At 48.1% G+C, this 12,259-nt stretch overlaps 1 protein-coding gene across 9 annotated transcripts in view; it reads right to left on the bottom strand.

Annotated features, from left to right (window-relative positions):
• PSD2 (pleckstrin and Sec7 domain containing 2) overlaps positions 1-12,259 on the bottom strand; it is a 111,465-nt gene that overhangs the window by 28,881 nt on the left and 70,325 nt on the right. For 6 of the 9 annotated variants that reach the window (XM_068959678.1, XM_068959675.1, XM_068959679.1 and 3 more), the window contains 3 exons: positions 10,898-10,978; positions 10,194-10,306; positions 4,072-4,132 (listed from right to left, as the gene is read on the bottom strand). In XM_068959678.1, the coding sequence (XP_068815779.1) occupies positions 4,072-4,132; positions 10,194-10,306; positions 10,898-10,978 (255 nt within the window). The remainder of the gene's footprint in view (positions 1-4,071; positions 4,133-10,193; positions 10,307-10,897; positions 10,979-12,259) is intronic. The other 3 variants (XM_068959681.1, XM_068959680.1, XM_068959682.1) reach the window with 2 other exon arrangements.

The following is a 12,259-nucleotide window of genomic DNA, read 5'->3' as shown; positions in this document are numbered from 1 at the left end:
TTCCAACTGCTGCTCTGACCTCAGAGCTCTTCAGCTCTCTCAGTGCTACTAACACAGCAGTACTGCTAATACCAGTTTTTCAAACATCAGGGTCTCAAATCTCAAGCTTGGCTTACAGAGAAACTCACAGGGTTTGTAAGGCTAATAACCATGGACATGTGGGATTGGAGGCTGTCAGGGATCACATTTTCCAGGTTTGTTCAGTGGCTAAGAGAGCTGCTGATTTGCCTTTTGTACTGAATGCTAAAGTTTGTCAGATCAGCACATGGCATCAGGGGCTGGGCTTCAGTAAGGCACTCAGTATTGTGAGAATAAAACGCAACTGTGAGAGTTGGTGATACAGAGGTGTTGATTTGTCACTGTCTTTCCATGGCCAGCAGTTCTGGACAAAGAGGGATAAAGTTGTGCATGTAAAAGGAGACATGCCAAAGCTTTGTCTCCAAGGGTCAACAGAGGGAGCGCGCAAGTCCTTTGTCAGAAGCTCTGCTGGAGCTCAAATAGCAGCAGCAGAGCATGCTACAGAGTTGCCAGCAACCCTGATTTTATTACAAAGCTTGCAATGTTTGGTAGTGATTGCTGGCTTTTAAAGCAACAACTCCAGGAATCGTGTAAATCAATGAAAATGGAAGATCTCACTTTTAACTTTTTAGAAATATTTTCTGAACCGTTTGGAAACAAGGTTTCATTGCACCTGTGGTGAAAATCAACAGTACTAAAGCAAACCTCCAGTGATGCCAAGTGAAAGTCTCATGTTTTAAAGCCAGATTCAATATATTTAACCCTAACTCAGGGTTGACAGCCATTGCTGCAACTCTGAACTAGCCTACTGTAGAGACACTATTATAGAGAACTGGCCATTTGTAGGAACATATTAATTACCCTTTCCTAACCAAGAGGATTTCTCACTCCATGGTAATGCACAGTAAAACACTGAAACATACACACAATATCAAAAAGGAAATGAAATAAAAAGTGATATGCAATATCATGACAACTTCTTTAACAAAACAAGGAGGGGTGAGAGAAAATAAGTCACACAGTCCCATGTACACTGTGGTTTTTGGAGGTTTCTTTGTACAAGGAGAACTTCACGTGACTCATATTAGCTGCTAAGAATGGGCTGCTAATTAGTGAAGGGCACTGCACAACAATTTCAGAATCCAGACAAACAAAATGCCTATTTTTTAACACAGAAAAAAAAGTGAAATGCCAGTGCTTTAAAGTAAAACACTAGAATGACTGCACTTACCACCTGGTAAAGGGTTAAAGAGCAGAAAGAGAGGTTCCAGGAGCAGAAGGAATTAAAAAAAGGAGGAGAAGAAGGAGAAGAAGAAATTAATGTTATGCATGCCAAAAAATAAAGAGAAGACTTTTCAAAGAAGAAAAGCTCAGGCATTTCTATACCTGGTCAAAAGAAAGGTATATTTTTCCTTGCCTAGATAACAGGAGATCATCTCTTACCAAGCCTGTTAGCCAACTTTTCAAACAAAAAATTGAAATAATAAGCATTTGGGGCTTCATTTTGGCCCTTTCAACAACTTCTGCCTTCCCAGCCACTCTTTGGATTTTTTAATTAAAAAACTTGGAGAAAATAAGATTATTGTGGAGTGAGGGGCATGGTTTGTGTTCTGCTGTAATGCTGCTTTTGCTGTCGCAGAAAACGCTTTGATGAAAATATTTCCTTGGCTCTAACCATTTCAGCTGAAGGATGAATGCTATGTAAAACCCTCCCAGAAGCCTGCTCCACTGCTCTCTAATAGCGTTCAAAGACACTTTGCGTAGACATGTTACTGGCATCCATGTGGGAACGGATCCCACATGGCTGTTATGATGCTGGTCATAGGCTCTCTGGTCGGGAAAGGATGAGGCCATAGCACCTGTAACCTGCTTGGTGCAGGCCACAGTGCAGATGTTCAGGAAAGGAGACCTGCATCCTGGTCTCACTTCAGCCTAAGGACCCCACAGCTCCTGAGAGTGCATCAAATAGGCTAACTTGTGATGGCCCCTCCTGAATGGAGAGAGAGCAAATAAGAGACATCTGGATCCGGCACTAAGAGCTGAGACCACCTTGCACTGCCATTATCCCCTTCCCCTCCATATCCTGAGCCCGGCTGTAGCAACACTCTTTCGGGCAAAGGACATCAGCTGTTCCTGGAGCTCTATCCCCTATGCCTTGCTGAAGGCATTCTCCTATCCCCATTTTTGGCTAAGGAAAAGCAGTATCAAGTACTGTTGTGAGTTATGTCCTTTCCAAGCTTTCATCTTGCCCCTCTTGGGCTCTGTCTCTTGAAGATGCTGTCTCAGCACCTGACTGGCACAAGCTTTCCCTCAATAGGTTATTTTTTGACACTGGTTCCTACCTCAGACTAGATCCCTAGACCCCATCTCCTTCTCATAGCCTATTCATTGGCTTGCCAGGGTCCAAAATCTGGCCTGGCCCTAACAAACACAAAACAGAGCTTGCTGCACACCTCAGAGACGAGTCTACCTCTGCAGGAGAAGAAAGCTGACTGTGCTGGTGTGACTAGCTGCTCTTGCCAAGACCAGTAATTCCTTCCATGGATTCCTGCATTCAAACCTTGCCACTGTGTCATGAGGAGCGTACGTACGCTGCAATGATGGGGAGGGTCTCTCAAGTGGACTGTCAAATGGAACTGGTGAAGCTGGTGGCCTTTGCATCTTTGCCACCACAGGTGAACAGCATTGATCCACGTCCTCTTCCCACCCCCACAAAAACAAGCTGGTTTGAAGGTGATTATAAACCAGTATGCAGAAAAAGAGCTACGTTATGGCCTACTGCCTCTTCATTAGCAGACTAACAAAGATAAAATCAGGGTAAATCTCTGCAGATGCATAATAAATTGTTGCCAGATGGAGGCAGGAGAGGAGTCTGATACTACAGCTCGGAACTCATGGGATTGTGAGGCAGAAAAAGGGGGTAAAACTTATACGGGTTTCATATGTGCAAGCTGTTACAATAAACCTTCCCCTGCTCCTTCTGCACACAGGCCCTGGGGAGTCCGCAGCTCCATGTTTGAGCTCTCAGAGGGGCTATGAAAGGAGAAGGTACTTCAGTGATTTGAGACTCAAGGAGTTCCTACACCACTGGAAAGCGGATACAAGCCCCTGAAGCTCACAGCCATGTTCTACAGCTCTGTGATAAGGCTGGACACAGAGAGGAGGAGGTCTGGACCACCAGTGCCAACAGCTTTCCACAGTAGTAAGCAGGTTGTTGAGTTAATGCTTACTCTGAGCTGTACTCTATGGCTAAGATCTCCAGGGAATATCACTTTCCAGTGCTGCCCCCCACGCCCAGTCCCATCTCCCTTCTGCAGCAATTTTCTCCCCCGCTATGCTCGCAACTCAACATACCCTGGGAACTCTCCAGTTGAACTTTTAGGAAAAAGTCCAGTCTGTGCAGCCTGAAGGTGCCTCTAAGAAAGCTCTGGTGAAAGCTCTCCTAACAGCCTCTGCTCTTTTCCAACCTCACCTTCTGGCAGTGACCTCTTCTCACCCTTCTCTTTGTCTAGAGGCATCTCTGATGTGATGCTTTCCAGTGGCTGAGCATAATGACTTAGGTAAGAGGAGCTGCTGCAACTTACTTCATGTTCTGTAAAGCAAAAATCAAACCTAGGCCTGTTCGAAACTACTGACTGCATTGTAGAAGTTTCTGGGATGATGGGAGCCTCACGTGTCTGTATCATAACAAATAGCAGCACAGGTGGAGCTGCTGTTTGCCAGCATCACAGAGACTAGTGGTGACGACGTCTCCATGAGAGCTCCCAGGGCAGGGCTGAAGCACACAGGAGGACATGGGAAGAAGGCTGCACTGCCTGTACCTGTATAGGATAAGGGAAGGTAGCAGGAGACTTGTCCTTGGTGTGAGTGTGGAGTGACACTAAGAGAAGGTCTGTCTCCAGGGCTGGGCCTAGCATCAACAGTTTCTTCTGGGATTGGTTAGAGTATTTTCTTCCAATCTATCTTGTTTTTCCAGCAACACATCCATTCACAAGGAGAAAGACCTCTACATTGGGAAGGAAAGAAGGAAGGATGCATCCACAAGTACTACTTACATGGCCATGAAGATCTGTGTTTAGCAGCATCAGGGCACAGGTGAGTGTGTGAATCCCATCTGAAACACATAACAGTCAGCTGGCAGTTATTTCTTCCCTTCCTGCTAGTTTCAGTGTTCACTGTATATGGGCAGCCTACCTGATGCAAAAAGAAAGGCCAGCTGCTATGTCTGGGGACTCATGTGCCTTAAAGCACATCTGTTTCTTCCAACTACACAAGTTAGTTTAACAAAAGATATCTTTTTTCCCCTCAAACTTTACCTTTTTCTGGAAAGATTACCATGGAATTGACTTTAGAGCAATTTTGTCAAAGGCCTTCTAAAGATCAGACTCTCTGCTGATTCCTCTCCACTTTCCATTTTGTGCTAATCACATTGCAAAGGCTGCAGAGGCTTTGGCAAAAGAGTATTTTAAGCTAGTTCAGGCTTTTTTCAGGGTGGCTTGTAAGCTCTTGAATCCCCCAACAAAAAATTTTACTACAAATGAAGGTAGCATTTTTGGCTCCCCAACTGTGAAATGTACCCTCTGATTTAATAAAACTCTTGTAAAGCTTTTCCTTCCATTTGACTCAACACAGCTCCCAGTTCTACACCAGGTAGCCTGGTGGCTTGTTGCTATTGCAAACCCAGGCTATGCCCTGAAGCTTCAAGGTCAAGAGACCTGGCTTCATGAACCACCACACAGCAGTGAGATGCAAATGCACTCCTGCACACATCAACTGGTGCCCTCAACAGTCACAAAATGCCTAGCTAGAACAGCAGGGAGATGAAAGTGCTGAAGCTTTGGCCTCTGGCCCTGCTCTTGGAATGCCTTCATTCACACAAATGGACTACTCCATGTAACAAACTCAACCTAATATGATGCTTCCAGCTTATTTCCCTAGCCCAGGCTGCGCTGTGAACTGAAGCCCTAGGGTCAGGCTGTGAGTTACAGAATCACAGAATGGTTGACAAGGTTGGAAAGGACCTCTGGAGATCATTTTGTCCAATCCTCCTGCTCAAGAAGGGTCACCTAGAGCATATTTCCCAGGACCCTGTCCAGATGACTTTTGAATATCTCCAAGGACGGAGACTCCACAGCCTCTCTGGGCAACCTGCTCCGCTGCTCTGTCACCCTCACAGTGAAGAGCTGTTTTCTTGTGTCCAAGTGGAATTTCCTGTGTTTTGATTTGTGCCCGTGGCCTCTCGTCCTATCGCCGGACACCACGGAAAAGAGTCTGGCCCCATCCTCTTGACACCCTCCCTCCAGATATTTAAACACATTGATAAGATCCATGCTCAGTCTTCTCTTCTCCGGGCTGAACAGGCCCAGCTCTCTCAGCCTCTCCTCATAGCAGAGATGCTCCAGTCCCTTAATCATCTTAGTGGCCCTTTGCTGGACTCACTCCAGTAGCTCCATACCTCTCTTCTACTGGAGAGAGCAGAAGCGGGCCCAGGACTCGGGCCCATGTGGCCTCAGCAGGGCTGAGTAGAGGGGGAGGATCACCTCCCTCGACCTGCTGGCAACGCTCTTCCTGATGCAACCCAGCATGCTGTTGGCCGCCTTTGCCACAAGGGCACATTGCTGGCTCGTGGTCAACTGGGTGTCCGCCAGGACTCCCAGGTCCTTCTCGGCAGAGCTGCTCTCCAGCAGGTCAGGCTCTCAGCCTGTCCTGCTGCATGGGCTCATTCCTCCCTAGGTGCAGGACCCTGCCCTTGCCTTTGTTGAATTTCATGAGGTGCCTCTCGGCCCATCTCTCCAGCCTGCTGGGGGTCCCTCTGAATGGCAGCACTGCCCTCTGGTGTATCAGCCGCTCCTCCCCATTTTGTATCTGCAGCAAACTTGCTGAGGAGGCACTCTGTCCCTTCATCCAGGTCACTGATGAACAAGATGATGAACAATACTGGACCCAGTGTTGACCCCTGGGGGACACTGCTAGCTGCAGGCCTCCAACTAGACTTTGCGCCATTGATCACAACCCTCTGAGCTCTGCCATTCAGCCAGGTTTCAATCCACCTCACTGTCCAGTCATCTAGTCCGCACTTCCTGAGCTTGCCTACGAGGATGTTATGGGGGACAGGCCAGGATGGGGAGGTGGTACTGGTTTCTGCTTGCGCGGAAGATGTGTAGCCATGGGGAAGAAAAGAGCTGCGGTCCTTTCCCAGTCCAGACAGCTACCAAACAAAGGCATCATTTGTACTGAATGAGGAACATTCCTCTTCACGAGAGAATCACTCCCTAAGAGAAATGCTTCCTTCAGTTTCACAAGCAGCAGCCTTGAGCCTGGGACAAACTGCCTCCCCAGAGCATATTTCTGAGTCTCTGTGGGAGGTTTTGAGCTGACATCTTCACCTGGTTTTGCTCTATCACTTCAGTCAGGTAAACCATGTTCTCCATAGGCCCAAGGTGGAGCTGGTGTCCCAAAACCTGCCTGTGCATCAGTTGCTGCTTGGTTCAGTTTCATTCCCATTTTCACTCTGCTCACACTGTTATGACACAATCATATTCATCCTCCATGTCTGGGCTTCATCAGTGCAGGACAGCACTAAATACTGTGTCCAAGACACAACTCTCTGGGAGAAAAGCAACCACCCCCACTCAGTAGTTGACAGGTAAGAGCTTCTGCCACTCTCATTTGCAGCATCCCATCATGCAGACTGAACTGACCCTCAATGTTGCAAGAGCCATGTCTTCGTCAGTAGAGGTGTTATTGAACGACCATGTAGCAAAGCCCTGGAATGTCTTAGAGGGCTGTAGGACCTTGAGAGCTGCCAGATCATCTCCGGACAAAATTGCCCTGGCTTTTCCATGTGTACATGCCAACTGACAATCACAGCCACAGGTGTTTCCTTAGGTATCTAAATAATAAGCAGTGGCTCAGATTTCATCTAGATGAAACTTCCTGTGCCAATTTAGGCTGTATGCAACAACAAGGAACTGCTTCCTGAAGAAAGAACATCACAAGTTGCTGTACTTTTCTCAAAACACTATCCATCCAATGCACACTCAGATCTTTCTGACAGTTTCTGCAAAAGATGTGACCTGAAGGAAATGCTTTGCTTCCCTCCATGCCTTGCACATGTTCATTGCATTAGCTTCAAGTAGTACTTGGATTCCAACTGTATTTTCCAAGTCTCATTCACTTCTGCCACTGAGTACAGCTCTCTCCTGCCTGGGACTCATTTAGTTTGCATTTATCTGCTGAAACTGGTTCTGCCCACCCCTGCATAAATCTGCTGCCACCATCACAGGCTATGCTGTGGCCTGAAATGTTAATGAACAGGTAATGACGTTTGCAGCATTAATGTCTTTCAGTTCTAATTTTCCTTACTGTTAATGAATTTTGTACTGTTAAGGACTGTAACATTTGCAAAACAGGTCCTATCAGGAAAAGTGACATGTTCACTAAGGGCCATGCAGTTCCTGAAGAATTTAACATTCTGGGTTCATCTTTGCTTGTATTAGCAGATACTTTCTTGCACAGGTGTTCAGAGAGGGGATCTAATTTCTCTTCTGAACTACTGCCACATCATGGCTTCACTGGCAGCTTTTTAATCTATGTCACCATGGCAAAACCTTTGCATTGGTTTACTGTTATCTGCCCTCCAAATACACACATGCTCAAAGGTGTGGGATGACTCCTATGACCCTGACTCCTATGTGCTCCAGTTCAACCACTGTTCAAGTTACTACGTGTACACATTCATCTCCACACACTGAGTGTAAGATATCTGAGGACCAGAAGGAGGAGAAAGGGTCCAAGATCCAGTTCCAGAGAGAGGTAGTAAAGAGGGGTCAGGATTGGGTATTTGGGATATTTTGGTTGGTTCCGTTTAGCCTAATCTCAGCAACTCCTGCTAAAATCAGTGCCAGGAAATCTGAAAAAAAGCCTTGAAAATTTAGCCTGCAGCTTAATTTCTATAGGTGGAGGATCAGTCCCAGAGGTAGGCCCTCTTCTGAACTGAGTGGGGAAAAACTGTGTGTAAAGCAAACACAGGAAAATGAAATCGAAAGCTATAGTCTGTTAGGATACCACTGATCAAAACAAAGAGCTCATTCTATTTTGAGAAGAGCTTCTGTCCAGTTAACTTGGCAGAAGGATTAGAGATTTCTTGTGACACAATGCACTGCTGCTCTTTGGGAAGCCTGCAAGATAGAGTCAAACAGGACCTTCTTAGACTTATCGCACAGTGATGGGGGTGGAGAAGGAACAACTGGCACTTCCGCACCACCAGCTGAGGGCAGATCAACACAGTGACTTCCTCTCACTGTGGCATCTCTAGATACCTCTGAGTACATGTGTAGAGGCATTCATGGAAGTGTGAGTGTAGGCATACTCATATTTGGATGTGTGCATGTACACGTGTGTACAGGGAGTGACCTTTGCCTTCTAAAAGTGTCAAGAGAAAGTATCTCAACTTAAAAAAGGGGGGGGGGGGGCTGAAAGTACCTTCCAAAATCTGCAACTCCTGGTGAGCCCAAAAGTTTACCCTACTGTGCTTTCTTTCTCTGCATTTGTAGATGCAGGGAGCAGAACCCCTGTGCATGACATGCTGATAGTCTTCCTCAATCTATATGGAAATATTCTCTTCCATTCAGGAGAACCACTTTCCATGGATGAGACCTTGGTCTGAGCTAGCATCAGTCAATGACAGCAGGAACTACTTTGCAAGCCACAACTGCAGAAATTTGCAATCCCTGATCCCAGCAGCTCACAAACCACTGATCATCGCTCCTGGCATTGTGCAAAGCAAGGCCACTAAGCCAGGCTACAGCTGAAGAAGCTGCCTTCAGCATAGCTCATCCATATTTGGTCTAGGCGGCAAAATTCACAGAATCAGAATCACAGAATCGTTTAGGTTGGAAGGGACCTCTAGAGATCATCTAGTCCAACCTCCCTGCCCAAGCAGGGACCTCTAGAGCATATTGCCCAGGATCACATCCAGACGGGTTTTGAATATCTCCAGAGAAGGAGACTCCACCACCTCTCTGGGCAGCCTGTTCCAATGCTCTGTCACCCTCACAGTCAAGAAGTTTTTTCTCAGGTTCAGATGGAACTTCCTGTGTTAAGTTTCTGCCCGTTGCCTCTTGTCCTATCACTGGGCACCATGGAGAAGAGATTGGCCTCATCCTCTCGACATCCTCCCTTCAGATACTTGTACACGTTGAGGAGATCCCCTCTCCATCTTCTCTTCTCCAGGCTGAACACGCCCAGCTCTCGCAGAGTTCTTCAGAAGAGAGATGCTCCAGTCCCTCATCCTCTTTGTAACCCTCCGCTGGACTCTCTCCAGGAGCGCCATGTCTCTCTTGTACTGGGGAGCCCAGAACTGGACACAGTACTCCAGGTGAGGCCTCCCCAGGGCTGAGCGGAGGGGCAGGATCACCTCCCTCCACCTGCTGCCAACACTCTGCCTAATGCACCCCAGGAGACCATTGGCCTTCTTGGCCACAAGGGCACACCGCTGGCTCATGTTTAACTTCTTGTCCACCAGCACTCCCAGGTCCTTCTCGGCAGAGCTGCTCTCCAGCAGGTCGGGCTCTCAGCCTGTCCTGGTGCATGGGGTTCTTCCTCCCTAGGTGCAGGACCTTGCACTTGCCTTTGTTGAACTTCAGGGGGTTCCTCTCTGCCCACCTCTCCAGCCTGTCCAGGTCCCTCTGAATGGCAGCACAGCCTTCTGCTGTGTCAGCCCCTCCTCCCAGTTTTGTCTCCTCAGCAAACTTGCTGAGGGTGCACTCTGTCCCTTCCTCCAGGTCAATGATGAATATATTGAACAAGACTGGACCCAGGACTGACCCCTGGGGGACACCACTAGCCACAGGCCTCCATCTTGACTCTGCACCACTGACCACAACCCTCTGAGCTGGAGGGAGTGTCTCCCTATCACTGATCCTGATGGGAAACATATGGCTCTCCTTGTGAGGTCCCTGGCACCCCCAATCCCACCCAGGGCAGGGCTAATCAGCAGGGCATGATGCTAGACAAAGGGAGAAACTGCAGCCTTCCATGCCCAGTGGGTGATACTCAGGCCTGGCTATGGATAACTTGTCTTATGCTCAGCCTGTGAGACTCATTAGGTGTGTGGCAAGTGCACTGTGAGCATGCAATGGTGCCTCACTAGAGCCAGGGAAAGAAAATGGTACCTTCAGAAGTCCTCTCCTCTGGATTGCACTGGCAGTACCTCCGGGAGAAATGAATCAGCACCCGCTCCCTCTCCTGCGTCTCTCCCATCAGGGGGAATGCTTTCAAGAACGTCCTGCAAATAGAAAGCAATACTTAAAGATGTCACAAGGCCAATCTGCCAGGCAGTGGCCAGCCTGAAGAGAGAGATGGAAAGGGGATATTTTCCTCTCAGGGTCCTCAGAGCAGCTAGGGAGGCCCTTGTCCTCATCTCAGCCTGTGAGGCCCTGGGCCCTACAGGTTGCAATAGAAAGAATATCTATGGAGTGAGCTCTGAGATGCTTAGGGGACCATGTTGCCAGGTGAGATCAATGAATCTGCCTCACCTCTGGCTTGATGGCATCAGGATGGGTTATCCATCACAAGGGCAGAAGTTCCTCTCATTTGCTCTGATTTTGAAACAGATGGGATTCTTAGGAAAGTTGCTCTCCACCATGGGGAAGCAGGTAGTGGGCCCAGCTGTCAAAGCCAACTTTTGGTGGCAGTACATTGTGTCAAACACGACACCAAAGCAAAGATTTAACCATAACATGAAGATCCCCCAGTCCCTGTTCTCATGAGATGGATAGCCTCCTTGGAGTTGGGGGAAGCCCCGAGGAGAAACCCACCGCCTTGCTCAGCTTTGTTCAGCCCAGGCGATACACAGGAATGCCAGAGACCAGCTCACCTGAGTGCTTTGTCAAGGGTCAGGCCAGTGAAGTCAAAGAAGCTGAGGTATTCCTCTGCTACCAACTTGCTAAATTCGTTACTGTAATTAAAGAGGGAGTAGTCAGCCCTTTCATCAGGGAAGAAGACACTGTCTACAAGAGGAACAGCAGGCTCCTGTCTCCTGGACAGCTCAAACTCCCAGCAAGACTGTGCAGACATGGTCCCAGACCCAAAGGGAATTTATCCAAGCCTGAAATGCTGCTGGGAGACTTCCAAAGGGCCTTAACATGCCCCCAGCCTTGCACTGTTTGGCTGCCATCCTTAGACGCCTAAGAAGGGGATATGTCTGGCCTCAGTGCAGCCACTTGCCATCTGCACTGCTGGCTAGACAGGGTCTCATCCTCCCAAGCCAGCCAGGACCGCATAGCTTGAGGAGGAGGATCTTACCTGATCCTCTCCCTCCCATTGTTAGACATGTTCCCTCTTCCTACTGCAGTATTCCTGCTCTCCATTCCCAGGTTAGCTCCCATCCCACCCTCTCACCATGACATACCATCCTATGTCTCTTCTCAAGTCCACCCTCACACACCCTTGCTCACATCTTGATGTGGGGAGAAAGACAGTCAGGTTAATGCCATTGGCGAACTGAAGGAGTTGGGGTGAAGGAGCACTCAGCTTAGCCTCTGGCCCCTGTTCATTTCTGAATGCTTTTCCAGAATCTGTTCTCCTGCAGTCGTTTTGAAGTATGCTTGGAGACTGGTTGCCTTTAAAGCTAGAACAAGTGCTGTCAAGTCCCTCTATCTGCACAGCTCAGATAGCAGTATTGCTCCCAGTTACATCAGTGACTGCCAGAAAAGGCAAGTATATCTCAAAAGACAGTTCCACTAATTCCTCCAGAGTTTCATCTCCCTCACTGGAGCACTACACACCTCATTTTTGACTGGGCTGGGACTTCTCAGCTTTGCTCCACAGAGGTGTTTTGGGCTGATCATTCCCAGCTTCACTTGAGTTTAGCCTCTTTCACGCACTGTTGCTGCTGGGCCCTGGCGTGTGTGGAAGGGAAGGGGATGACAAGCACAGAAGTCAAACCAGACAGCCAGAAGGGAAATAATAAACAATTAATCCTTATCCCTCCTCTGTGTGAGGGAGGGCATTTCTTCAGAGAAAGGTCATAAGGTGTCTGTAGAAAAGGATGAGCTGACAACTGTAAGCCATAATGGTAGGTCATAGCATTTGGCAGTGCATCTTCCAGACACCTGTTCTTCCCCAGCGTAGAGAGATGTGGCTCTCAGGCTGACAATTGGAGCTAAGCTAAGCCTCCAGTTCTCATCTTGCCCATGGAATCACCCCTCCACTGGGCATGGAAGGAGGAGAAAGACAT

Source organism: Struthio camelus, chromosome 13 (assembly GCF_040807025.1).
Source record: "Struthio camelus isolate bStrCam1 chromosome 13, bStrCam1.hap1, whole genome shotgun sequence".
NCBI classification, from domain to species: Eukaryota; Metazoa; Chordata; class Aves; order Struthioniformes; family Struthionidae; genus Struthio; species Struthio camelus.
The sequence above is the reverse complement of the archived record's forward strand: the minus strand, read 5'-3'. Positions and strand labels throughout refer to the sequence as shown.